Below are 25,754 nucleotides of genomic sequence, written 5' to 3' on the forward strand. Positions count from 1 at the left end.
CTGGTTGTGATGGGCCGCGGGGAGTCTGAGTGGGCAGGCCCGGACGCCCTCCGTTTCCCGGGAGACGGCACGTGGGTCTAGAGCGGCGGGCTCCCCTTCATGCGGACGCCGCCGCGGCGCGCGGGCATGGCGTGGGTGCGGTTCCTGCGGAAGCCCAGCGGCAACCTGGCGAGCACGTACCAGCCGGGCAGCGTGCTGTCCCTGGCGCCCACCAAAGGCCTGCTGAACGAGCCGGGGCAGAACAGCTGCTTCCTCAACAGCGCCGTGCAGGTGAGGCCGTGTCTGTCGCACGTTCGCCAGGTGCTGTTTAGTGGGGCGGGGGGGGGGGGGCCTCCCCGTGCTGCTTCCCCGCGTCCGTCCGTCAGGGATAAAGTCATCGTCGACGGGAAGGAGTCTTTAGGGTCACTTGTAACGGTGCGAAAATGCCGGGCGTTCGGTTATCAGAGCCGATGGAATTGTTTTTTCCCAACAGAATCATATATTAGTATGACGTAAAAATACCGTTTGACTTATAATGATTACTTAGGACACTGACATTGTTTGTAAAACATAAAATAATCTTGTTTTGAATCGGCTAATCTACCCCCGCCCCGCACACACTTTTTAACAAAGGGGGGTGGGGGGCTCCCCGCAGACAGCCTGAGCAGCAGCACGCTCGGGTGAAAGGAGAAGGCGGTGTCTGGCCTGGGCACTCCCTCCCGCCTCCCTCCCCCCGCCCCGCGGAGCTGAGCCCGAGCCCCCGCAGCCCCCGCAGCCCCTGTGTCCTCACGGCGGGGGTCAGTCCGCGCTGCTGCAGCCCCCGTGGGAGCCCCCGTGACGAGCGAGCGTCCGCCCCGCGTTCTGTCTCAGGGGCGCGTCCTCTCCCGCGTCTGACGCAGCGCTGCTCACGCCGGCCCCAGGTTCCGTGGGGCCCGTGTCCTCCCGACCACCGCTCAGGACGAGGAGGACGTACAACCCTGGGGGTGTTCTGTCGACCCTAGAGCACACCTTAGAGAGTTTGTCCCAGACACACCCGTTCACACGGGTGTTCCAGCGCGGTTCTCCCCGCGGAGGGAGACCTGGGGCGGGGAGACGAGTGTCGGCGGGCGGGCGAGCTCACCGGTGAAGCGAGCACCGCCGGGCGCCCAGGCCGCGGACTCGGGCGTGCGCTCCCGGTCGCCCTCTGTCCGAGGGACGAGAAGCCGTTGCGCTGGGAGGGTGTGGATGCGCGTTCACGGGTGGACGCGTGCACGGCGTCTCCCCTGGCTCTCCCCCTGCATCTGGTGCTGCGACGAGGCATGCAGGACGATGCTCATTGAGTGACCCAGGACCCTCGCCCGCCCGGGGCCTGGGAGCCACTGCTTGGTGTGCTGCTTTGTGGTTCCTGCTGTTCCGGTGGTCCCTCAGGCTGCCCCTCCCCTGCTGCCGCGAGGGCAGCCCCAGCCCCCTCTTCTCCGGGAACCGTCGGCCTTGGCTCCCCCTGGCCCCTTGCTCACCCCCTGCTGACTGCACCCCGGCTGCAACTGCCGTGGTGTTTCCTCTCCGAATTCCGGCTCGTCCCCAGGGCCACAGTCACTGCCTGTCCCGTGCCCCCGCCAAGCCCTCCAGTCGGCTCCCCAGGTCCCCGCCCCCCGGGGCGTCCTTGCCCGAGGAGTGTGTGTGTCTTGCTGCACGCACGTTTGCCCCGAGTTCTCGTGTGAGTCGGCAGGAGTCACGCCCCCATCATTGGCTGGAGGCGCCCTTGCTGTGAGCGGCCGCGTGGGCCCTGCTGCTGCTGCTGTGGCTGCTCTCCGGCCGTGCGCGTCCGCTCACGTCCACGGGGTGGGCGGAGTTGTTAGTCCCCAGCGGCTGGAAGGACATGTCGGTATCTCGGTGTCTCGTCCCCGAGAGCAGGGTCTCACCGTCCCGTCCCTTTGTCTCTCCCCGCACCTGCTGTGCCCCAGGTGCTGTGGCAGCTGGACATCTTCCGGCGGAGCCTGCGCGTGCTGACCGGGCACGTCTGCCAGGGGGAGGCCTGCATCTTCTGTGCGCTGAAGGTAACCGCGCCCCGCCCGGGTCCGGGGTGCCTCCCCGCAGGGGTTCCCGCAGGGGTGTGGTCCCGCCTGAGGGCGTGTTTGATTTACGGGACACAGTCGACCGTCCTGTGTGTCATGGAAGTTCATCGTCGAGTGACTTACAGTTTTAAGGATGAACTCGTAACGTGTGGCTTCTTCGGGTTCATGCTTTCATTTTTCACTTTCATAGAAGGACAGTTAGTGTCTAGATGGCACACAGTTGTTAGGAACATTAGCTTTTGTATTAATTTGAAATTATTCAACAACCGGTTTTTGAGCTACTGCTGGCTCCTGGGCACTGAGGAAACAGCAGTGAAGGAAACTGGTGCCAACCCGACTCCCGGCGCTCACGCCCTCCTGGGGGAGGAGACCGTGAGTGAGAAAGGTAGCGAGGGCGTCAGATGCTGATGGCTGCGAGAGAAGAGCCCGCCGGGGAGCGGGGACGCCTCACTGAGAGTGACTTTGACATTATGGGCGGGACGGGTGACCGTGTGGGCGGAGCGTCTGGGCGGGGGTGGGGGGGGGCTCAGGTGGGCGTGGGGTGCTGCGGCCTGGGAAACCAGCCCCTGCGGCCGGTGAGTGAGACGGATACAGGGCGCGGGGCTCAGGTGAGGCGCGTCCTGGTGGTTGGGATGCGTCTGCAGGGCCCCCATGCTCTTCACGCTCTTCCTGCTCTTCCCATAAGCGGGGCCAGCCGGGTCCCTGCGTGTGGTCCCCCCCCCCCCCCCCCCCCTGTCACAGGGCGGCGGCCCCAGGGCTGCAGGCGTGAGGGGAGCGTCCTAGAAAAGGTGCTGGAGCCCCCACCCGGCTCCATCCATCCCGCGGTCACCCTAGCGGTGGTGCTGTCTGGTGAGGAAGCCAGGCTGGCCCGAGGTCCTGGCGGGCAGGCAGACCGGCAGCCACTGGACAACAGTGAGCTGCCCCCAGATGAGCCCAGGTCCCCGCGCACTGTCCCCGGGGACTCCCCGTGGGGCCGGGCGGCTGCCCTCCCCCACAGGGCAGGCCCATGCTCTGGGCTTAGTTTTAGGAACCGAGTGTCGGGGCTCTTCGTGGTGGAGGAATAAAGAGCTGGAACCAGAGCCTGGGTCACAGGGCTTCTAAGCCCTGTCCCGAGTGGTGGGGGACGTTGGGGTGGGGTGGAGTGCAGCCCAGGGCCTGCGGGGGGAACTCGGCCAGCGGTGGGGCCCGCGCTCCGCCTCCGGGGCTGGGAACGAAGAGGCCGGAAGGCGGGCGGAGCAGGGAGTCCGGTCTGTGCCGGCCACTCCTGCACGTTGTTGGGCAGAGATTTTATCAACGCGTGCTGGGACTGCCGAGTTCCTACTGACTTTCCTGTGACCAGATGTTTATTTTCGGGTAACCTAATTTTAATTCCCATGGCCCCCTTTTACATTCAAAGCAGCTTATCTCAGAAGGTCCCCGGACCTGCGTCAGAGCCCGCTGGGGACGGTTAAAAGCAGGCCTCACCTCCGGCCTGCCCAGGGGACAGCGCTGCTCGGGTGCGACCTCTGCTGCAGAGGCCGGGCCGGCCGTCTCGGCGCGCGGCCTGAGTGTGGAGTTTTAGGGCGACAGGCGGGGCGGGGGTTGGTCTGCGAAGGTGGTGGTTTCTGTCGCCCTGGGGCGGTGAGATTGTGGACGCGCTCCTGCCGCTGCCGGCGCGGAGCTCACGCACGTGCCCGTGGGTTCGCAGGTGATGTTCGCGCAGTTCCAGCACAGCCGCGAGAAGGCCCTGCCGTCGGACAACGTGCGGCGCGCCCTGGCCGAGAGCTTCCGGGACGAGCACAGGTTCCAGCTGGGCCTCATGGACGACGCGGCCGAGTGCTTCGTAAGCACGGGCGCGGGCAGCCCTCCGTGGGCGTCTGCGGGGAGCGGGGCGCGGTCTGAGCCTGAACCCCCGGTGATGCGCAGGGAGGAGGGTCAGACTGCTGCGCGGGTGTGGGGGCGGGGCCGTGGCCCTTGCGCTCGCGGACCTCCGAGCTGTGCCAAGTTTTACTGAATGGTAGGCTACCAGAATGCTTTAAAGTGTATTTATGGGAGTGAAAAGCTTTATTCCGTTAAACAGTATCACTTACGCTGGTGTCCTGCCCCGCCCCCACCCTTACCGCGCCGGCGCAAGCGCACACGCGGCAGACCGGGAAACGTTTCAGTGGCGCAGGTGCCGCTGCGCTGGAGATGCAGCCGGCTCTTCCGCAGTCTTGCCTCTGGCCGGCACATTCTGCCGGTCCCTCCCCTGAGCCCCGTGCGGGTTCCCCGTCTGACCGTCCTCCTGTCCCCACTGGCCCCAGCTGGGCCTCCAGCCAAGAGGCCCTCCGGCCCCCCCCCCCCCTGCTGTGTTCCCACCTTCACAGGATGCTGGCTCCCGGGGAGGGGGCTCTGGGACTCGTGTCCAGACTCCGTCTGACCTTTGGCCCGCGCCCTCCCTCCCAGGGAGACGGCTCCGCCGGGTTTGCAGTCTTTGCTCCCGTGCGGAACGAGGCGCAGCGTCTCAGACCTGGTCAGCGGCGCGGGCTCGGCCTGCGGGTGCCCGCGGGGGGGCGCACGAGGACAGCCTCCGGCCCTCGGAGTTCCGTAGGGTTCCCCGGCGTGTGCCTCCTGGTGGGTCCTCGTGGGCACCTCACCATCCCTGCGGCAGGCGTGGGCCGCCCTCCCCGTGCTGGGTAAAGCGTCCGGAACGGCACCCACAGTCTCGAAGTGGCTTCTCACACTTCTCCGCTTTAAAACTGACCCAGCGCTTCAAGGGTCAGCAAGCGCATTGGGCACAACACTGAAGTGAACAGTTCACTCCGCTTCCGAGGAACGCAGTGATGGTGCAGGGTGGATGGTTCCAGACTCTCCAGGCTGAAATCGCTGCGCGTCCTCGCTCGTCCTGGGGCGGAGGATCGCGGGTGGGGGGCGGGGCGGTTAGAAGGAGCCAGCGTCTCAGCTGCCATAGAACGGAGAGTTGCTTTGCAAGGAGATAAATGCCTCTAATTGGTCTGTACTAAGATCTGAGCTTTCACGTGAAAGCTGTTGCAGGGCACGCTCTTTGCATTGGGCGGTTAGAGCAGGTGTTACCACTGGTATTGATCATCCGTAGCTGGTGCACGTTATGTAGATTATCCACGCGATCCAAGGGGGGGGGCTTTTTCTTTACACTAACAGCTTCTAGCACCGTGAGAATGCTGGGAGCATAGGAACTGGGTTTTCTACTATTAAGTCCTAAATGTCAGCCACCATGGTTGATTTTTAAAGGGATTAAAAAATCGTTATTAAAACCATACATTACATTATAGTGTTTCTTTTGCTAATTTCTAAAAGCTAATGCCACAACCGGTGAACAAGCTTGTTCAATGAACAAGATTCGAAGGGCCGATGAAGCAGGAAAGCTGGTGATACGGAGGGCGCCCCTAATCCCAGGCGCCGGGGACCTCCGGGAGGGTTTTAGCTTGCGGGGCTGTGTTTGGAAGTGTCCTCTGCCTGCCGGGCTCCCGACTCACTGGCCGCCGGTTCCCGAACCAGGAGAACATCCTGGAGCGGATCCACTCCCACATCGTGCCGGGCGGGGACGCCGACCTGTGCACCTCCAAGTGCTGCGTCACGCACCAGAAGTTCGCCATGACCCTGTACGAGCAGGTGAGCGGCCCGCCCGCCCGCCCGCCCCCGGGGTGCTGCGCCGGTGCCCGTGGCCCGGGAAGTAAGCGCCTGTTTCCGCCGCAGTGCGTGTGCCGCAGCTGCGGGGCCTCCTCGGACCCTCTGCCCTTCACGGAGTTCGTGCGGTACATCTCCACGACGGCCCTGTGGTAAGGCCCCTCTGCCCACAGCCCAGTGCACCTCTCAGCCCGCCGCGCGTTTGTCCTGTGAGCCGGGGCCTGCGTGCATGTCTGCTGTCGGTGGGGGGGGGGGGGGCTGACCAACGGCCACTCCAGAAGTGCAGGTGTGTCTGCCTCAGCTGGGGGGTGTACGAGTGCGGCAGACACACGTGTGGCACCTGGGGGTGTGCACAGGATGTGAGTCCACACTTCCATGTGTTCACGCTCACAGGCACTGAGCACCAGTTCTTGGACGCTCACTGTGTCCCAGGCTTTGCATAAACTGTCACTTGACCCTCAACAAAGACGCCCTTTTGTCGGTGAAGAAATAGGTTCAGTGAGGGCGCGATCTGGTGTGGCAACTAGAGCCATGGACGTGGAGATCCAGGCCTGGCTCCCTTTACCTGCAGCGTCTGCCTGGCTACCCCCACTCGGGTGGTGGCGGCCGGGCGAGCGAGCCCGCCAGCCTCGGGGCTTTCTCGCGCCCTGTGGAGTGCGCCGGCGCCAGGGCTCGTCCCCTCGCGGTCCAGTGCTGTGCACAGTCGGAACCAAGGAACCGGGTGTGCGGCCCGCTCTGGGGCCCTCACACACGGAGGGAGAGCCGGTACCCCGGAGCGGAAACTAGTGAGGGCAGCTGAGTGTCGTCGACAGAGCCAAACGTCACCAGTGGGATCCCCGGTCCGGGCACACACCTGGGTTGTGGGTTTGGTCCCCAGGCAGGGCACGCACGAGGGGCAGCCAGTGGTATTTGTTTCTCATGCTGACATTTCTCTTCCTCCCTCCATCCCCCTCTCTTAAACAAGTAAATAAGGTAAAAAGATACTCAGGACCCTGGTATGTAAGAGGTGGCCTCCGGTGGGGGGTGTTGAGTGAAACTCGGCACTCACACCCTGGAGACCCCGGTGAAGGGGTCGGCGTGCCGACAGGGGTGACGGCCCGGCCCGGCTCCTGTTCGCCAGCGGGGGCCCTTCTCTTCTCCCAGCCGAGGGAGGCCACTGCCTCTGGGAGCGGGGGCTAGAGCGGGGCCTTTCCTGCGGTCCGCTGGTCTGGTCGGGCCCAAGGTCACACTCCGGTTCCCTAAGTAACAACACAAGAGAACAATCTGACGCGGAAAGGCCTGTGGGCAGAGCACCGTGCACCGCATCCATGCAGCTCCCAACAGGGGTGGGGCTTTGTGTTCCTGACCTGATGTCTCATCATACGCCTGCCCGATTTCATGGTTTTTCCTTGATGGAAGTTTGTTGTTGATTTTTTTACACACGATCATGGTTCAAGGTAGAGACGAGTGACCCCAGCTCTATCGACTGCGTCGCGTTGTCCGTGCACGACCCCTCAGACCGCCCCTGGGTGCCCGGGTGGGGTCTGGACCGTGTTTCCTTCCGCAGCCACGAGGTGGAGAGGACGCTGGCCCGGCAGGAGCGCTGCCGGCCCGAGCTGTTCGCGGAGCTGCTGCAGGCGGCCCACACGGCCGGCGACTACAGGAAGTGCCCCGTAAGTCCCGCGCCCGTCCCGCTCGGACCTCGGTCTGCCCTGCGTGCGGCTCGCACGGCCCCGGAGGTGGTGGCGCAGACACCGGTGACCCGCGCATGGGACCCACGCAGGCAGAGGGCTCGCCTCTGCCGCGTTCCCCCAGGCGGCTGTGCCGTGCGAGCTGTCCGCTCGGCACTTTCGTTAACACCTCCTGACGCCGCGGAGGGTTTAAGGCCCCTGACGCCGCGGAGGGTTTAAGGCTCCTGACGCCGCGGAGGGATTAAGGCGGTGCGAGTTCGTTTGTTAAATTCTGACATTTTACCATTTGACCAAAGACAAAGTTAATTTTGCCTTTTTTCGGGAAACTCTACAAATGGTATCGTTCTTTTCTGATGCACTATCATTAATGATTTCAAGGGTTCTATATCTGATTTTTCTAGGCTGAATTCTTGTTTTAACAGATATACAAAAACGCCAAAGAAAGGCACTTTGACTTAAAACAAACTTGCAGTTGAATCGGTAAATAAGAGAGATTGTCCGTTAGAAGTGCGTCTTCACGTGCCGAGGACGGAAGTCTCCCGTGCACGTGAAGACCGTCACTGCGCATTGCAACGGGACAAGGCGCTGCCTGTGGAACGTGCGTTTCATTCGCGTCCAGACTTGCCTCCCGCGTTTCCCCTCAGAGTAACTGTGGCCAGAAGATAAAGATCCGCCGCGTCCTCATGAACTGCCCCGAGATCGTCACCATCGGCCTGGTCTGGGACTCGGAGCACTCGGACCTCACGGAGGACGTCGTGCGGAGCCTGGCCACGCGCCTGCACCTCCCCGGGGTACCTCGCCCCTGCCGCTCCCTGCGCTTCCGTCCCCGGGTCTCCCTGGGGCGCCTGCGGGGGCGACACCGCCCCGGGGTCCTCAGGACTGAGCTTGCTCTCTGAGGAGACGGTGTTCACACGTGACTGGGGTGGAGCCGGCCCAGCCGGGCTCGCTGGGAGGCCCCTCGGGCTGCGCTGGGCTGGGCTGGGGTCGGCCCGGGCGGCTCCCGTCACCCCGGCGTGGCGGCCACATGGTGCGCACGCAGGTGGCAGCCGGCAGGGCTGCAGGTGGGGAGTCCGTCTGCACCGCCCACCTCTTGTCGGCTTGTTAACATATTTCGGATTGGTCTGTGTTACAGGTAAACTCGTAGGGAGGTTTAGGTGGTACGATTAGTGTAGCTCAGATCTGTGCAATTCAGTCGAGAGTTATCAGAAAATGACTGTGATTTGTCTCCCATTGTGAGCTCACGTCTAACGTGTGAGTTCACTTATGTGACGTGTGACCTCACGTCTGTCACGTGTGAGCTCACAGGTCTGTCACATGTGAGCTCACGTCTGTCACATGTGAGCTCACGCCTGTCACGTGGGAGCTCTGCGCGGCCGGAGCCACCGAGTTGCGGGACCAAATTCAGCGAGCTCGTGCGCGTGTCCCGGGGACAACTCGAAGCAGTGACTGCGGACACCGCGGTGGCCGGGGCGGCGTCCTCTCCCAGTGGAGCACGGGGGTGGGCCGGCGCCCGGGAGACGCCTCTGTGGGGGGTCAGGCGGGGGGCACTGAACGGCCGCTACCCCCTCCTTCAGCAACGCTGTCACTTTCCAACAGCTCTTCTACAGGGTCACGGATGAGCACGCCCGGAGCAGCGAGCTCGACCTGGTCGGCGTGATCTGCTACGCCAGCCGGCACTACTGCGCCTTCGCCTTCCACACCAGGAGCGCCAAGTGGGTGTTCTTCGACGACGCCACCGTGAAGGAGGTGAGCGGGCGGGCGGGCGGCCCTGCCGCGGGCCGGGGTGGCCGCGTGGGTTTTCCCTGTGGGAGTAAGTGACACAGCGGTGGTGTCACGGAACAGCGACGTGACGACACAGTGAACGCACACGTACGTCAGAGGGGGGCGGAACCTAGGATCGGAGCTCAGCGAGGCCACGCTGGCTGGCGCGGCTGGGCAGACGGCCAGAAAGGCGGCCACACACGAGGGGCGGGTTCCCGGCCATGCGCCCACACTGGTCTCCGTCCCTCCGTCCCTCCAGGCAGCGGCTCTGTCCCAGCGGCACCCCGGGGTGGCGCTCCTCAGCCCCCAGGGGCCCAGCGTTGTGCTGGGACTCTGGGGTCTCCCCGGCGTTCCCCTTAAGATTAGCGACGGTCAGGGCAGCTTTCCTGGGCTTGCCGGCCGACCTCAGCGTCCCCTCGGTGAAGTCTGTTCGCCTGTTCACCCCTTTTTCAAACTGGGTGCTCTTCCCCAGGGGCCGTGGGAATCCTGCATTCTGCCCACCAGGCCTTTGTTAGGTGCACGCGGCTTTGCCGTCTCATTTCCCAGTGGCGTGTTTCATGGAGCAAGGATTTTATGACTTCGGTCTCTGGCTTGTGTGAGGTCCCACCGCGGAAAGTGTCCCCCCCCCCCCCCCGGGGAGCCAGGCTCTCTCTCTGCTCCCTCCGCAGGCACCGTGGCTGTCGCGGGCTCCTTCTGGGCCAGTTCTCGGGCGCCCCGGGGGGTCGTCTCCCAGTTTCTTCTTCACCCCTTTGCTCCAACATGGTTCGTCGAAGCAGCTTTTACACTTTCCCACTGAGCTGCCTCAGAGTCCTTGTCGAAGTCCGTGGGAACACGCGTGTGCCAAGCTTCTAAAATTCACGAACCTAAGTCTCGACAGCCGAGAGCGTGTGATTTTGCCTGTCGACGTTTAAAGGGTTTTTATTTAGATTAGTTACTAAATACAACAGTCAGTCGTATCATGCAGTGGGCAGCTGACCTGCCGGCCTCTGAGTGTCTTTGTGAGTTTTTACGTGCGGACCCAGCCGGCCTCTGCCCTCGCTCATGTGCAGCGCGCCGGCCGGGCACCGACGGGCTCCCTCCCTCCCCGCCGCGGCCCCGCAGGTCGGCGCCCGGTGGAAGGACGTGGTCTCCAAGTGCCTGCGCTGCCACTTCCAGCCGCTGCTGCTCTTCTACGCCAACCCCGAGGGCACAGCCGTGTCCACCGAGGACGCGCTCCGGCAGGTGGTCAGCTGGCCCCCGCACGGGCCCGCTGCGGAGGACGCGGGTAAGTCGTGTTTTTTTTTTAACTTTGGTGTTTTCCTGCCGTCACAGTCACACCAGGGTGCCGATCTACCGAGCACAAAACGCACGCCCAGAGAAGTTTCAGAATGTAGTGGAGGATGGCTCTCAGGAAACTCCGGTCTCCAGTTAACCTTTGTGATCTTTCCTCATCCGTGGCCCCGGAGGGGCCTGCAGGAGCCACGCCCGACTGTGGCCACGCGAGCTCAGAGGGGCCACGGGCTGCCGGCTTTTCCGGCCGTGCATGTGGAGAGCCACAGGGAGCCAGTTCAGGGGAAGCGCCCAGCAGCCGGCCCCGGGGGTGACGCAGGAACCCTCGGGAGGTGTCAGGCCGCGAGGTTCTTAAGTGATTTTGTCTCCAGCATTAGACATGTCTGAAAAGATGATTCAAACCTCTCCTCTCCAGGAGAAGAAAGGGATGATGCATTTTCGTGTTTTCTTTTTAAGGGTGTGAGAAGCCTTCAATTTACAAGTCAGATAATTTGAAAGAAAACGGACTTGGGGAGCAGGCCAGACAGAGAGAAAATCAGAAATTGCAGGCAGATGGCATCTCCTCGTGTGGCCGGAGCCACCTTCAGACCAGCGGCGGCAGAGGCCCAGGTACCTGCGTGGATCGTGCCTTCATGGTGTCCCTGGGAGCCGGGCCCTCCCCTCCTCCCCCTCCCCCCCGCCCACACACTGGGCCTGCGGCCTGGCAGGGACACGAGGAGACGGACAGGCCGGCGGCAGGACTGAGCCTCTTGGTCCACTCGAGCGCCTGAGACCGTGGTTTCATCGGGGCGGTGTGACTCGCCCAGGGTTCCAGGTGTGCCGCCTCGCGCTCCAAGCCTTGCAGGCTGCAGGCCATGGGGACTGTCCCCAGAACGCCGTGGTCTCTCCCTCAGGGTGTCCTTGCCAGCACGCAGGGGACCAGCAGGACTCAGTGATGGGGCTGCCGCGCCCAAGGGAAACTGGCGTCAGCGAGTGCGCTGGCCGTCCAGAGTCGCCCACAAGGGGGGGGGCCTCCTTTCCCCTCGGCGCCCCCCACCCCCGTTGCTGCCCTCCCGCCCCGTCCGCTCTCCCCAGCCGAGCCTGAGGGAGGGCGGGGGGCACCCCACAGCGTGGGGTGCAGTTGCAGTTCGGAAGCACGCTGAGCTCCCCTCAGGTGGGGGTCCGGGGTGATTTCATAAGCAGCTTTTTACTGTGTTCATGGGATCGCACGTCCCGGGCGGTAAGGTTCGGGATTAACAGTCACTGACGGAGGCGCGCCGGAAACGCTGTGACCCTGTCCACGGAGCTGTGCCCGTCGCCCTTTGTCACCTCGCGGCAAACGAGCCGATCACTCGGTTCTGTGGCCCAGCAGAAGGTGTTCCATTTCTTCCAAAAATAGATGTAATTCTGATTTATGAAAAAGTAATAATAGTAATAACCTACCGTTTTTACTCCAAATTGACTTTTTAAGAAGCCAGGTGCCTCCATTTGTATACCGGGATTCCTGGCACCAAGGACTACCTGAGCAGGTGCCACCTTACTATGTGAGGTGACCGGGAAGGTACACTCTGCCACGTGGCCTGGGCACCTGTGGGTCAGGACAGGGCATGCACTCCGGGCAGCGAATGCCGTGGTGGCTGTGGTCGCTTTTTAATGTGGCAGCCTATAGGACGAGGTCAGTGCCCCCGACCAAGTAAGCACTCAGGTGCTGCACGTGTTCAAGTTCCTGGGGCACCTGGTGGAACGTTGCTGGGTCAGGCCGCCCTCTGTCTTTCTGGAGAGAGACCTAGCTCTAAGCCCAGGAACCTTGGAGAACACAAACTGTGGAACCAGACCGCTTGACCTCTACATGCCAGGCTATGGGAACGCGGGCGTGGGCGAGTTTTTAACGTGTGTTTCCTGACCCGCAATGGCAAGGAACTGCGCTGGCTGCGGGGCGGAGCGAGCGAGGACTGGGGCGGGCCTCCCTTCCCCGCGGCTCCTCGTGCTCCCGGGGAGGGTCTCGTTTCCCTTCCAGAGGCGTGCTCGATGCCTCACAGGCAGTTTCAGGAGATGCTGTGCGTCCCCGGGGTCAGGGTGACCCACACTGCCTTCTGTAGTTACACAGAAAAACGAGTCTGTTGTGTGCCTTCGTGTGCATTTTGTTGGTAGAATGTGGCGTCTTAAAAAATATGTCATCCAGTTCAGTTTGTGTCTGCACTGAGCAGTTAGGAAACGGCCTGCTCTGTGACTGACTGTGAGACTGGCTTCCCTTTCCCAGCCCGGCTGAGCCACAGCGATCCGCGGGAGAGGATGAAGGACATCTCCAGGGAGTGCGCGCGGAGGGCCCTGGAGCAGAGGGGCCTGCTCGCCTCGCAGCGGAGGGACGCCGGCCGGCCCAGAGGTGAGCGAGGGGCGTGCAGCTTCCGCGGGAAAGGGGCTGTGGGAAGTCTCTGACGTGGAAACTAAGTTTATGGCTTTAATTCAGTTTAACATCATTTTAAGTCTATTTATTGCATGTATTTGCTCATATATTATGCATTTTAATATGATTTCACTAATACCCCTATTAAATCCATAAATGTAAGTTTTTCCTTATTCTCATTGAATTCTAGTCTGGAACACTTGCCTTCATTTTGCTGTTTTAAGTTTTTAATTGAAAGTTGATCAAAGTTGCTTTATTTACTTTGTAAATAACATCAGCTCCAGTTCTCTCGCTTGGTGCATCCGACCAGCGAGGAAGGTGGCACAGGCGGGGGTGGGAGCTGGGAGCCGGTTTCCCTGGACCCCTGACCCCCCTCGGGTCCCCCGTCCACCCCCGGCGTCCTGGCTGCCGCGAGCCCGTCCCCTCTGTGGGCTCCCGCACTGCTCCTCCTGGACCGACCAGAGTTGAACGGGGGCTGGGGCTGGGGCTGGGGCTGGGGCTGGAGCTGGAGGTGTTGACGTAAGGTTCCCGCGGCAGCGGCCCCTTCCACAGTGGACCTGGTGCACGTCGTGTGTGGGTGTGTCCGTGGCATGGGATCTCTCAGGGGAGCTGCTGGGTCAGGGCAGGTCTGCTTTGAACTTGAACTCCGAGGCTCCATTGCCCTCCTGACACCCAGACCCATCTGCACCCACGTAGTGACTGGGTGGTTTTTCCTCATGCGCTCAACAGGGATTTGCTTTAGCAGGCCTTTGAAGTTCCACCAGCAAAAGAGATAGAAAATGTTTTTATCTTTACATTGATCACTGTCATTAATGAGTGCAATGGAATACTGTTTTTTTTTTTTTTTAAAAAACTATCCTGTGATCTACTTTACAGATCACTTTTTAAAAAATCAGTATATAAGCCTTCTTTTATAAACGCCTCTCATTGAGCCTGGGACTCGGGAGGCACTGCTCCATCTCAGCGCGCTGTGCTGTAATCTCAGCACTTACCGTTGCTACTCACCCCTTCACTGCCTCACGCTTCTTCCCAGCGCTAAGGAGGTGGTTGGCTGGGGCCCGCCCGGCTCTGGAGCCCGGCTCACGCGTGTCTTTGTTGACTTACTGCTCTTTGAAGGTCTGCTCGACGAAGACCTCCCCCCGATCAAGCCCGGGTCACCTCCCGCCCCGAAGGGCGTCAGGCAGGGTGGTGGCAGCCCACGCCCGCCCCACAGGCCAGGGAAGAAGCCGGGCCAGCCCGCCGCGCTGAGTCGCGCTGACACGCAGACGCCGAGCTCCGGTCAGCCCCAGGCCCCGGCCGCAGGACCGAAGGCGGCCGGCAAGGCCCGGGGCGAGGGCGCCACCGGGTACGACACGGACAGCAGCCAGGACTCCCGGGACAGAGGAAGCGGCTGTAGCGGCAGCGGCAGGAGCCGGGGCCGGGGCTGGAAACCGCTGAGAGAGACCTTGAACGTGGACAGCGTTTTCAGCGAGCGTGACAGGAGGCAGCGCAGCCCGCGACAGAAACCGGGAGCCAGCACCAAGCCCGCGTGCAGCCGGGACCCGGGCTCCCACGGGTGGGCCGGCGAGGACCCGCAGCCCCAGTGCCTGACCACCATCTACGAGGACGACCCGCGGCTGGAGACAGGGAGCAGGGGCTCCCCGGAGTGCGGTGCGGCCGGCGCCACCGGGAGAGGCAGGGGCCTCGGGGAGATGGGGCCCCTGGGTGACGCCGGGCCAGGGCAGAGGGCCGAGTCCGGCTACGAGAGCAGCGACCACATCAGCAACGGGTCCGCCCACCCGGACTCCCCGGGCTCCGAGGGCGGCGGGAGCGGGCTGGAGCCCAGCGGCCCGGCGGGCACGGCCTCCCCCAGGTAATACGCACCCCCCCCCACACACACACCCCACAGGCGCTCTCGTTAATTATTATCTGGGGTGGCTTTCCAAGCTTGCGGCCGGGTGTCGTAGGAGGAGCTTGAGCTCAGGGGCAGGAGACCCGGGATAGTGCAGGTTATTTGGTATCTCAGGCTTCCATTTTTAATAGTTGTTTCCTGATTCCCAAAACCCCAGCTGTGTGGTGGGGGGGCACTTGCAGTGTGGCAGCAGCAGGCCGCCGGGCTGGCCCTGGGAGCGGCGGGCGAGTGCTCCGGGGTTCGCAGCACCGAGGCCAGCGGGTCGCCCCCCGGGTATCAAGCTGGTGGTTCCGTCCTTCGGTCTGCCTGGTGCTCGCCGTCCGGCCTCGGACTTAGCGACCCGGGTCGGTGGGTCAGTGGGTCAGCGCGGCTTCCCACCGGCCCGGCCCAGGTCCACGGAAGACTCGCCCTTCCTTCCGCGGGTGTGCGAGCCGTGTGCTCACTCACCCCTGAGCACGCCGCATCGCTGCAAGCAGTGCAGTGCGCCCCCTGCGTGACCCCAGACTCGTGACCCCGGACACGTGACCCCGGACACGTGACCCTAGCTAGACTAGACACGTGCTCGCAGCCTGGAAGAGGCTGGCGTCTTAGGCCAGTGCAGCTGCTACTTCTGCTCTTAATGAGTCTAAAACATCTCGATTCGAGACTAGCCGTTTTACCCCCTTCATCATTAAAAAGCCGGATTTGCAAAAATCAGCCGCTCGTGTTTCGCTAAAACAGTCAGAGGAACTTTCCTTGGGCAGGTAAGTTCCTGAGCCTTTCGGGATGGGACGGCCTGGGGCAGGTGGGCGCTCAGGACTCTCTAACCGGGGGTTTGGACTGGGGTTACTGGGTAGGCCGACTGACCCCCACACCTTAGCCTTTTGGGGAGGGACGGCAGCCACTGCTCAGCGCCACAGTGCGCTGCTCAGCAACGGGCACTCAGCCCCTGGAGCAGCACGTGGTGTTCGTGATGGTCCAACATCCTGGTGGTGATGTGTCTGGCCTGTGTCTTGTTCTGTTTTTTAGTGACCAGAGAAAGAGAAGCAACCAAAATGCAGAGCATGTGACCTCGTCCCCCCGCCAGAGTAAAAGCCCCTTGGAAGGTAAAGTCTCAGTAAATACACGGTCCTCCAGGCTGCAAGAGGAAGGTGTGGGGATGCAGGTGACGCCGCCGCGAGCGGCCCTGGGACGGAAGGTCTGGGAGTCGGGGGGGGGGGGCAGGAGCAGGGACCGCTTGTGCCTGGGGCTCCGGGGAGGGCGGGGGGGCTCTTTCAGGGAGGGGTGGGGGGGGGTCACGGGGCCGACGGTGGCTCCGACCCCAAAACCTCAGGGTCCAGACATGCGCCTGTTCGTCGTTCATGATGCTTCTCGTCCCAGATGTGCGTCCAGCGGAGGTCAGCACGCTGTGTCCTCCTGGTCACTGCGCAGGCCCCAGCTGGGGGCGCTCCATGGGCACAGACGCCTCTTCGGTCGTGCGGAGCAGGCGGGGAGGCCAGTCTCTGGGCCAGGCCAGCTGTGGTGGGGGTCGAGGAGGGTGAGGGAGGGGCCGGCCTGCAGGAGCCCCACGGCGAGAGGGAGGCCCTACGGCTGCCCCGAGGTTAAGGGCAGGGAGCAGCCCTGGTGAGCGGCCTGCGGGATGTTCAGTGTGGGGATAGTAGCAGACGGTGCGGCGTTGCCACCGGGGACAAGCTGGCAAGGGACAGCAGCCAGCAGCGGAGGCCAGGCGGCGTCTGAGCGCGTGCAGAGTGCAGCAGGGCCCTCGGGGCCCCGGGGAGAGGGGTCGCGGGCACCGTGAGCGAGGGGTCAGAGGCTGAAGTCACGGGCAGTGCTGAGAGGTCAGAATTCAGAGGATTAGAAGAGATTTAATCTTTCAAAATAAAAATGCCGTGAAAAGTTTTAAAGTTTGTTTTTCAGTCTTCATCATCCTTATGGCTTTTGTGGAGACTGTTGTTCGGGTTGCAGACTTTGGGGTGGTCAAGTGTTGAGTTATTCTCTTCCCTCAGAGGGCGCAGCAGTATCAGAAGGAAACACCGCTATTGAGGAAATGACCTTCCTTTCCCGTGAGCAGTCTCGCCTGGTTGAGAGTCTGGTGGGAGTCTGGTCGGACGCGCTACAGGAAGCCTCGAGGGCGGGGGTGCTGGCAGGGGCCTCGGTGTGCGTTGGCGAGCTGGACGGCCACCGCAGGCCCAAGACCTCTCACAAACCAGGGCTGGCTTCCTGAGAGCAGGGACACCTGGCTCCCGGGCTCCGCGGTTGGAGAGCGTGGCGGGAGAGTGTGGCAGGGAGGGTTCCCACGGAGGGAGCGCCAAGGCCTTGCCGATCGGCTGTGAGTGACCGTCGTGGGCACCGTCACCGCTGCCGCCTCCAGAGCCTCCCTGTTCTCGCACCGGAGCTCTGTCCCCTGGGACACTCGCTGCCCCACCCCTCCCCCAGCCCCGCCCCCACCTCCCACTGCCGTCTCTGGATGCCGCTGCTCCTGGGGCCTCTTCGGAAAAGTGGCAGCAGCCGGCTCCCCTCACTGAGCGCCGCGTCTCCAGCCTGAGCCTGTGCCCAACCTCGTCCCTGGTCCGGGCTGCCGTCCCCGCAGCACGACGGGTGCCTGCCTCGCCCACCGTCCGTCTGTGGCTGCACGGCCGGGGGCGTCCACCCTGGGCCGTGAGGACTGGGCGGGCCACCGTCTGGGAGCCCGCGCCAGCTCTTCAGAGACTGGACCCGGGCGCAGGGGCTGCACCCTGAGGTCCCCGTGGGGACTTCTTCAGCAGCCGCCTGTCCCAGCAGCTGCGCCAGTTTTGGGTCCCACCTGCAGCACCTGGTGTGGGAGGGGGCAGCCTCCCCACTTCCCCCGACACGCAGGCGCCTGGTCCTTCTTGATCACCGCCGCCCCGATGGGTGGGGAGTGGTGTCTCCCTGGGGTTGTCTGTGGGCCAATTTCACTCACCGCGAAACCCCGTCTGCTGAAACCATTTATTCACCGCCGGCAGCCACTGGAGCCGGCCGTGGTTCTCTGGTCTCTGCCTCTGTCACCGCCTGCTCCAAGGCTGCGTGCCCCCTCCCCGGCCTGGTCGGTGGGCTCACCGGGCAGTCGGCAGCAGAGGTCGAGCCTTCAGGAGAGAGGGTGGGTTGGGAAGTCACCCGTGCGTGTGGGGACTGAATGACAGGGACACACAGTGCCTCACTCAGGGAACTGGAGGTTTCAGGGCAGAGACGGGAAGGGCCAACCGTGGGGTGTGTGGGGAGAGCGGTGAGCCCGGGATGGAGGGGAGGAGCCTCGCTGGGGCGGGAGGAGTGGCTGGGGAGGCCCAGAAGGCACGGGAGGGGGTTCATGGTGCCGGGGGTGGGGGGAGGCAGGAGATGGGGGCTCCCCAGCGAAGGAGTGTCTCAGGAAGGCAGAGTCGGGAGTGGGCCGGGCCGGTCTGGTTTGGGGGCTGCTGGGCAGTGAGGCAGCGGGAGCCCCGCCAGGGGGCGCTGGCGGCCGCGGCAGGAGTTGGGGGGCGAGTGGAGGGCTTCCAAGGAGAAGCCCGGGTTGTCGGCGCCGGACTGTCGGATAGACGCTCGCCGCCCGGAGACGGGGCGGACGCTCAGCGCGGGTGCGACTGCGTGACGGGCGCGCCGGCTTTCTCTGCGCTGGCCTCCGTCTTCAGCCCCTCTGACCTCCGTGGGGTCACTTTAGAATGAACAGTTCTCTGCGGCTGAGCAGAAAGGAAATAGAAGAGAAGAAGCGGGTCAGCAGGGTCAGTGCGGACCCCTGCGGTGACGAGCCGGGCAGCTGTGACCGGGGAGGAAAGGGACTCGGGAGTGGGTCTCACATGCGGGACCCCGGGGTGCGGAGGAGGCGCAGGTGTGAGGTGTGGGGTCGGGTGCTGGCTGAGGAGCCGGGCTCTGGGGGGAGAGGGAGGAGGGGGAGAGGAGGGGGAGAGACAGGCTGAGCAGGGACAGGTGGAGGAGCGGCAGGCCCCTCCCCCGTGGGGGTTCCGGGGACACTGGAGGAGCCCTTCAGCCCCGGTGGCCTGCCCCCTAGAGGCCGAGGTCCCCTGCCGATGGCAGTGGGGATCTCACACGGCACATCATGGAGGGGTTGTTGGGGCTCCCAGAGACCCCCGCCCCCGGCCGTGGTGCCTGTGCTTGTGCGGCCTCAGGTCCCGGGGGGGGGGGGGGGGGGGGGGCAGGGCAGTGCCGGCTGGGGACCCGGGCCTGGAGGTGAGGAGAGGGACGGAGCCTCATCGGTGCTCAGAAGCCTGTTAACGCCCTGGAACCCGCCCTGCAGAGAAGTCCAGCCCCCCCTTTGCGAGGTGAAACAGACTCACCGCCATCAGGGTCGGCGGCTCCTGGGGTCCGTGAGTGAGAAATCGCTGTTGGGGGAGTTTGCACACATGCCTAAGTGACGATTGTCTCCACGAATTTTTTCAAACTGCAGAGTGCATTCCCCTAAAACAAACACATTGTAAAGTGTGTCTGGAGAAAGAGGTGCTTTGGACGGTGGGTTTGCTCCTTGGCACACTGAGTTGACGCTCTCCGAGTCGCTCGGGCTATTGAGAGCTGGTGTATTTACTCCCAGTTTCTTCTCTGTTCTGTGGCCCAGCGCCACCTGGGTGTTTATCTGTGTGTGTTTCAAAGCCACACACTCTCAGTAGTGAAAGTTAATTTGTAGCCAAATAGCGTGATTTGTGTTTCCTTCAAGTTCCAGTTCCAGTGAGGACAGAAGTTCCTGATTCCTGCCTTGTCACCCTGTATCTCCCCCGAGTTCGGTGACCTCGGGGCGTTATTAAGGCGTCTGCTCCTTTTCGTGTGTGGAGAGTGCAGCCAGAAGTATCTCCCAGTGACCGTTCTGTGGTTTTCTGAGGTGCTCAGATTTTGTTGAAGCGTCTCACTGTCATGAATCGGACCGCCGGTCACGGCCCGGCTCTGGACTGTGTGGGGGCCCCCCCCCCCCCCCCCGTAACTGAGGCCCGGTGTCCCGCTGTGCCCCCCGTGCCGCCCAGGTCGGGTGCCCCGGCCCCCACCAGCTGCTTGGTGTCGTTGCCACACAAAGGTTGCTTCAAACCCAGGCCGCCGTTTCAGAGGAAGCTTGATTTCTCGACTGTTGGGCTCTGGGTGTTCTCATGTACAGAACCAAATTGTCACGACTATTAACCAAAGCTTCTTGGTTTGAGGTTGCGGTAGCTCCGTGCCAGGTGTTCACGTCGGCCTGTGTTAGGTTTGCAGAGAGCCTGGAGCCAGAGTTCCCCGCAGAGACGCGCGGGTGTCTGTGTCAGCAGAGGGGAAAATAGCAGGTCTATTTTTAAGGGAGCTGGAATTCTGAAGTCAGGCCGCCCGGTCGCCTGCCTGCCTGCCTGCCTGCCTGCCACGGCGGTACTGGCATTGCAGAGGTCGCGGCCGGGCCGCTGCTGCCCCCTGCTGGCCGCTGGGTGGACGCCCTCACAAAAGTGACGCACGCTGGAGGATTAGTATTTTGTGATCATGGAGTTTGTGAGTGCGGTAAACTTGGAATTAATGAGTAAGTGAAAGGTAAAGTGAACATTCTGAAGTTGAAATCAGAGTGGGTGGAAAAGTATAATGAAACGTAAATTTACACTTTTCAGTGAAGAGGAAACATTATTGAGGTTCTTTCTGACAGTACTATTTTTTTTTTCTTAAACCAAACAGTAACTGTCCAGAGAGGGGCCTGGTTTTCAGGCCTCGGGCCGCATGTCAGGCTCACCGGCAGCCGAGACTCGGGGACGGGCGCCCCTCGAGGGCGAGGTCGGTTAGAGCGGCCCCAGGAGACTTGGGGCGGGCGGGGAGGTTGGGGAGAGCGGGTCTCCCCTCACATCCCCCTGGTCCCGGGAGCCTGGGCTGGGAGCGGGGTGGGCCGGGTGGGGGTGGCGTCAGGAAGGAAGAGAGCACGTGTCTCCTGCAGTTGCTTTTCCGCTCTGCAGACTCTCCCGGAACGTCTCCTGTGCGCCGGGGGCTGAGGCAGCCCCAGCCCTGGGGGAGCCGCAGGGCAGCCGGACCTGCGGGGCAGCTGGGAGCTCCGACTCCGCAGCCGCTGAGAGGGGTGGGAGCGAGCACGTCTGGGACAGCGCGGAGCCCTTGTGCCGCCACCGCCTCCAGCTGTGGTCCTCGCGGTGTGAGCCGCGGTGCACACACGGTGTCACCCTGTGTGTGTTACCCAGGTCTGCCCTGGGGAGCGCTCCCAGACCCGGCCGGCAGAGCCCGGCCGAAAGCAAACACGGGCCTCCTTGGTCGGGTGACACGCAGGTGTTTCGGCCAGCTGTGACCCCCCTGGAGTTGGAGTGGCGGGGCGGCTCTTAAAAACACGCCGGAGGGTCCGGTCGGGCTGGAACGGGCGTCTGTGGTCGAGTTCCCTGCTGCTGCTGCTGTTGGGGCTAAGTCGCTGCCCTAGACCCTCAGGCGGTGTTTCCTTCGGTCAGTCCCTCGGTCTGGTCGCGCGGGAACACCAGGGGACGGCCAGGCGGTCTGACACCGGGGGCTCAGAGGACGTCGGCGTCGGCATCGGGCAGGGCGGGGGCCGCCGCCCGGCAGTGCAGGCTCACGCCGTGGACGCCGCTGTCCCCTGCGGGCATCGGCACTCGGGGGTGCACCACGTGCCTGTGCCTGGCGTTCGAGCCAGGGGCCTCGCCTCGTCGGACGGACGGGAATGCTGCCTGTGACCTCGGGGGGTAGTGGCTCTGGCGCGGGGGCCTCCGTCCGGGCGGGGCCACAGCAAGGGCTCCCCGAGGCTGCTGTCACCACCCAGTGTGTGCAGTGCTCCGCCACCTGCCCTCCTGGGGACCAGAAAGGACAGGAAAGGGGGTGGTCTCCCAGAGGCCCCTGCGGGTTCTGGAGAGACAGCTGGCCTTCTGTCTGCAAGACCGGGGGTTTGCAGCCCTCCTGACCGCAGACCACGGTGCTGTTGGAAATACTCACGGCCTCAGAGACCTGTCGTCATCACAGTTGTGTCTCCTGACATTCGCTGCACTCGGCATCCAGACCTAACATTCTAAAAACTTATTTGTCCGTTTAAAGGATGACTCTGGCCACGCCTGGTTTTATGACATCCTGGTGCGGTCAGTCGTGAGCACTTTGTGTGTTTTTTTTCTAACCACATTTGTTAGTGTCCGCACAGACACTGGCAGAAGTGTTCCTGTTCTGGGGGGGCTGCAGAACTTGTGGTGGCGGGCACAAGTTTCCCGAAATCCTTACTCTCACCTGAAGGCTGGGGCCTCATCGCTGGCGGTAAACACAGCCGGCTGTTCCCTGGGGTCGGACGTTCACGGCTCTCGTTTCGGGGAATTTCTGCCCGGCCACCAAGCCTGAGTCCACGGGGCTGCTGTCTGTTTGAGTGGAAGCGGTGTCCGGGGTGGAGCTTAGGCACTTCTCCTGCCCCTCACGCTGGTGCGCCCACTGGTTTCGGTTCAGGTGACACTTCTCGCCTTCCTGGGGGCGGGTGGGACCGGGGCCGCCGTCTCGTTCTCACGTGGGGATGCTGGAGGGGGGAGGGGTTGAGGGGCTTCCTTCGAGCGCCCCCCCGCCCATCGGCGGTGACTGCAGACCACAGCCCAGGGCCCCCACCCCTTCTGCCTCCCCACAGGGGGACCCGCGCAGACAGGGCCAGGTCCCACCACCTGCAGGGACAGTGTCATTCCAGCACTGTGGGCACTTTCGAGCGGTGACAAACCGGGGAAACAGCCCTTCGTTCTGTATGAAGCCTCAAAGAAGAGGTTTTGTTCGAGCCGAGCCTTGCGGAATTAGTTTTTGTTTGTTAACTGGAAGAACTGGAGTGATTTCGTGTTCCCGCTTCCTCCCGCAGGCTTTCGAAGAGAATTCGGGAACTTGGAGGTGGGCTGCGACTCTCCGGAGGGCGACCCAGAGCCGCCCCCGCAGATGAGAAACCCTCCGGGGAAAAGGTAGCACTGGAGGGGACCATCGGAAACACTGAAATCTTCTCTCTCAGACGCGTGTCCTGGGGGAACTCCGCGTCTGGCAGAAAGGCGAAGACACCCGCCGCCCCTCCGAGCGGTGGGGCTGAGCCAGCAGTGGGGCGGAGGTGTCCGGGTGCCTGTGTCCCCGGGCCCCCCGCAGGGGGCAGGCCCAGGGGCCCCACGGGGTTCTAGGGAGCGGACGGCGTTTTCCAGAACGAGGAAACTGGGGCTCAGATCAGGTGGCTCGCCCGCAGCAGCAGAGCCGGCGCTGGCACGGAGCCCTGGCCCGCAGCAGCAGAGCCCCCCTCCCTCCGCCCCGCCCTGAGCGGGGCCGTGCAGCTCGCCGCACGGTGACGGTGGTCGGAGGGGAAACAACCCGCAGTGCGATGCTGTTTGTCTTCAGTGTCCGAGTCCGTTACTGCCTGAGCAGGGGCAGTCTCGAGCGACTGAACTTGTCAAAACCGGCTGTCCTCGTGTGTCGGGAGGAAAGGGCCCTCCGACTGCACCTCACTGTGTGCGTGTGCGTCGGGGAGCGTGTCAGGGCGTGGAGGTGTTTGCCTGTGACACCGTCCTGAGTCTGTGCCACAGGGCGTCCCACGTAGGTGGAACTTCAGGGTGTGTGGGCTGAAATCGGTTTCTAGCCACACTCCTCCAGTCCCCGGGACGTCGGTTCCGGAACGACAGGTGCTCCTGGTGAGCGTCCAGGTGCTCTGCCAGGAGAAGGGTTCTGGGGGCAGAGGGTGCGGGGCGGACCTGGTTTCAACTGTCTCCCGTTTCTGCCGTGTTGCAGAAACCGCGTGGGCCGTGTTGGGGGTGAAGTTGGAGGACAAACGTTTGCCTTGCCTGTGGTTTCGTGTGTTTGCGTGTCACAGCCCGTTTGCCCCCACATTCCAGGTCACCGGTGCGGGACGCCAGCGGCAAGCTGCCCCCTTGGTCCAGCCCGCAGACCCGCAAGGCCCGCGTGGCCCGGGAGCGCACTCCCCGCCCGGAGGAGGAGCAGCAGCAGCAGCAGCAGCAGCAGCAGCGGTACGGCCACGGCTCGAGCGCGGGGCAGCCGCGCACAGGGGGCCCCGAGGACACGGGCCTCCTCCCCCACACGGACCACACGGACGACCTTCCTGCGTCCAGGCGGAGGAGGGGGGACGCCGCCAGCCCACCCGGGAGGACCGCTGCTGGGCTGAAGGCGGACCCTGCACCCCTCGCCCCGCTGCCCGGCGCGCCGCAGCCCTGCCCCGCGGTGCCATGTCCCTGGGGGTCCTGTCCCTCAGAAGGCCCCGCCCACGGGGTCCTGGCCGCCTGCAGGCCTGACGCTGCTCCGGCGACGAAGCTCCTCCACCAGAACCCACCGCCTCCTCTGCCGCCAAAAAAGCGTGTAGTCCCCAGCGTGTCGCCGCCGCCATTGGGGAGAGACGAGGCCAGACTCCCCGAGGCAGCACCACGCAGAGCCTGTCCTCCCGGTCCCCCGCGGCCCAGTGCGGGCCTGGCCCCGGAGCCGGGCCCCGACGCTCGGACGTGCACGAGGGACGGCAGACCCGCGGGGCCTGTGGGTGCAGCGTGGGGCCGCCCGTGCAGCCCTGCGGCCGGGGGTGCCCACGCCAACGCGGGGCCCCCTGTCCCTGCACGGTGCCAACCAGGAGTGGCTGCCGGCCCCGCCTGCCCGAGCGAGCCGGTGTCACTGACCACCTACTTCTCGGTGGACAGCTGCATGACGGACACCTACCGACTGAAGTACCACCAGCGGCCCCGGCTGTGCCTCCCGGAGCGCACGGGCTCCTGCAGCGAGGCTGCCGCGGCTCCCGGAGGAGGAGGAGGCCCGGGGCGCACTGCTCCGCCCAGCAGAGAGGTGGACCTGGGCCGCCCCGCCGTTGGAGACCCGTGAGGATGCCCTTGGGCCCTAAGGGCGGCACGGCACGGGAACGCACTGACCAAACCCAGCGGGGAAGGCAGCACACACCGTGGCCGTTTCGGAGCATCCTGGAAGCACTTGGATGATTCTCTGGGTGTTCTAGAAGCTCCCTTGCGCAGTCTTGGCGTGCCCGGAGAGACGGAACGCCGGGGTGCGCCCGGCCACCTGCTGCCGGCCGCAGTAGAGGGAGAATGGAAGTCACCCCTGCTGTACCCTGTGGGTTGTAGCCCCTGAGGACTAGACAAACCAGCACCTGTGCGCGCAGGTGGGAAGACGCCACGGGGGGGCAGGCCGGGGGCGTGCACGGGGCACGGTCAGAGCGGGGCTGGAGAACACCGGCCGCTGCTTCCTGGCGTGGGGCTGTCGGCCTGCACGGCCGAGCGCCTTAGAAAACCTCAGCCCGTGGAGCCGGTCACGTCTGGGGGGAGAGGCCTGAACGATAAGGAAGTCTTTAAATTCCCGTCTCGAGCTCTGAGCCGAAGGCACTGGTTTTGCTCCCAGGACGCCTGTCTCAGGGACGCCCGGGCAGCAGCACGAGGCCGCGACGTCCTGAGAGTCCACCACACAGCACCTCCGCCAGGTGCGCTGTGGGCGGTCCGAGTGCTCTGGTCCGTTTACCTGTCACGTCCGTTTTCTGGTTCTACGTGACACATGCACGGTTTTCTCTCAGGCCTGGTCTACCGCGGGCGGCCGGTGCCCAGTGTGCAGGGCCAACCGCTGCCCTGCATGTGCCTGGAGCCCGGCCCTGCCGTCGGGTCGGCCGCTGTTGGGTTTCCGCCTGGAACCCGCAACCCTCCAGGTTTCCAATAAGATATCTGCCTCTCCTGAGAGGGTTCAGGGCTCACGACGTGCCTCGTTACCCTCACGGTCATGGGGGGCATTACTGTTCAGTAAAGCAGAGGGATTTCCCGGTGTGATGGCGGCCCGACACGGGCCGGAGTGCTACTTCAGTTGCCTTACTTCACCTGTTGTCCTTCCGTTTCGCAGTGAGCGGGCCAGCTGTGGCTTTGACGAGCTTTCCACGGCCCACTCCAGGGAACTAAGGTTTCCAGAATTAAGATTTCCCCTGCATTCAGCAGTGGATAAAGTCTGTAGATATAACTTGATAATCCTGTAAACAAACTACTAAATTTAATGTTTTGGGCGGTCCCACAAATTGTTAAAATACTCCAAAATGCACACGACTTAACGTACTTCCAGACAACTAGGAAGGGCTTGCTCGTAAGGGTCTGACTCCACCCCGTCCCCGCATCCCGGTCCACGCCGTCTCCCACCGGGAGACGCTTCAACAGCCCTTTCTAACTACAGCGGCGGGGAGCCCTCTCTGAATTTAG

At 63.5% G+C, this 25,754-nt stretch overlaps 1 protein-coding gene across 1 annotated transcript; it reads left to right on the forward strand.

Moving 5' to 3' along the window:
- The first annotated feature begins 22 nt into the window (after window positions 1–22).
- Window positions 23–24,517, forward strand: USP53 (ubiquitin specific peptidase 53). Its single transcript, XM_028519538.2, has 15 exons — window positions 23–270; window positions 1,923–2,015; window positions 3,721–3,855; window positions 5,529–5,642; window positions 5,727–5,809; window positions 7,204–7,309; window positions 7,972–8,118; window positions 8,924–9,073; window positions 10,190–10,352; window positions 10,814–10,966; window positions 12,597–12,719; window positions 13,857–14,592; window positions 15,640–15,716; window positions 22,403–22,499; window positions 23,409–24,517. The coding sequence occupies exons 1-15, from the start codon at window positions 100–102 to the stop codon at window positions 24,391–24,393; spliced, it is 3,333 nt and encodes a 1,110-aa protein (XP_028375339.2). The 5' UTR covers window positions 23–99; the 3' UTR covers window positions 24,394–24,517.
- Window positions 24,518–25,754: the final 1,237 nt, after the last annotated feature.

The sequence above is a fragment of the Phyllostomus discolor genome, chromosome 8, assembly GCF_004126475.2.
Source record: "Phyllostomus discolor isolate MPI-MPIP mPhyDis1 chromosome 8, mPhyDis1.pri.v3, whole genome shotgun sequence".
NCBI lineage: Eukaryota > Metazoa > Chordata > Mammalia > Chiroptera > Phyllostomidae > Phyllostomus > Phyllostomus discolor.

What these genes read in the sequence shown, in the direction of transcription:
- USP53 (XM_028519538.2), top strand. Translation starts at nt 100, where the DNA reads ATGCGGACGCCGCCGCGGCGCGCGGGCATGGCGTGGGTGCGGTTCCTG. An exon ending in GCGACTACAGGAAGTGCCCC is followed by an intron (nt 7,310 to 7,971) that starts GTAAGTCCCGCG and finishes GTTTCCCCTCAG; the next exon opens with AGTAACTGTGGCCAGAAGAT. An exon ending in GCGGGCACGGCCTCCCCCAG is followed by an intron (nt 14,593 to 15,639) that starts GTAATACGCACC and finishes TCTGTTTTTTAG; the next exon opens with TGACCAGAGAAAGAGAAGCA.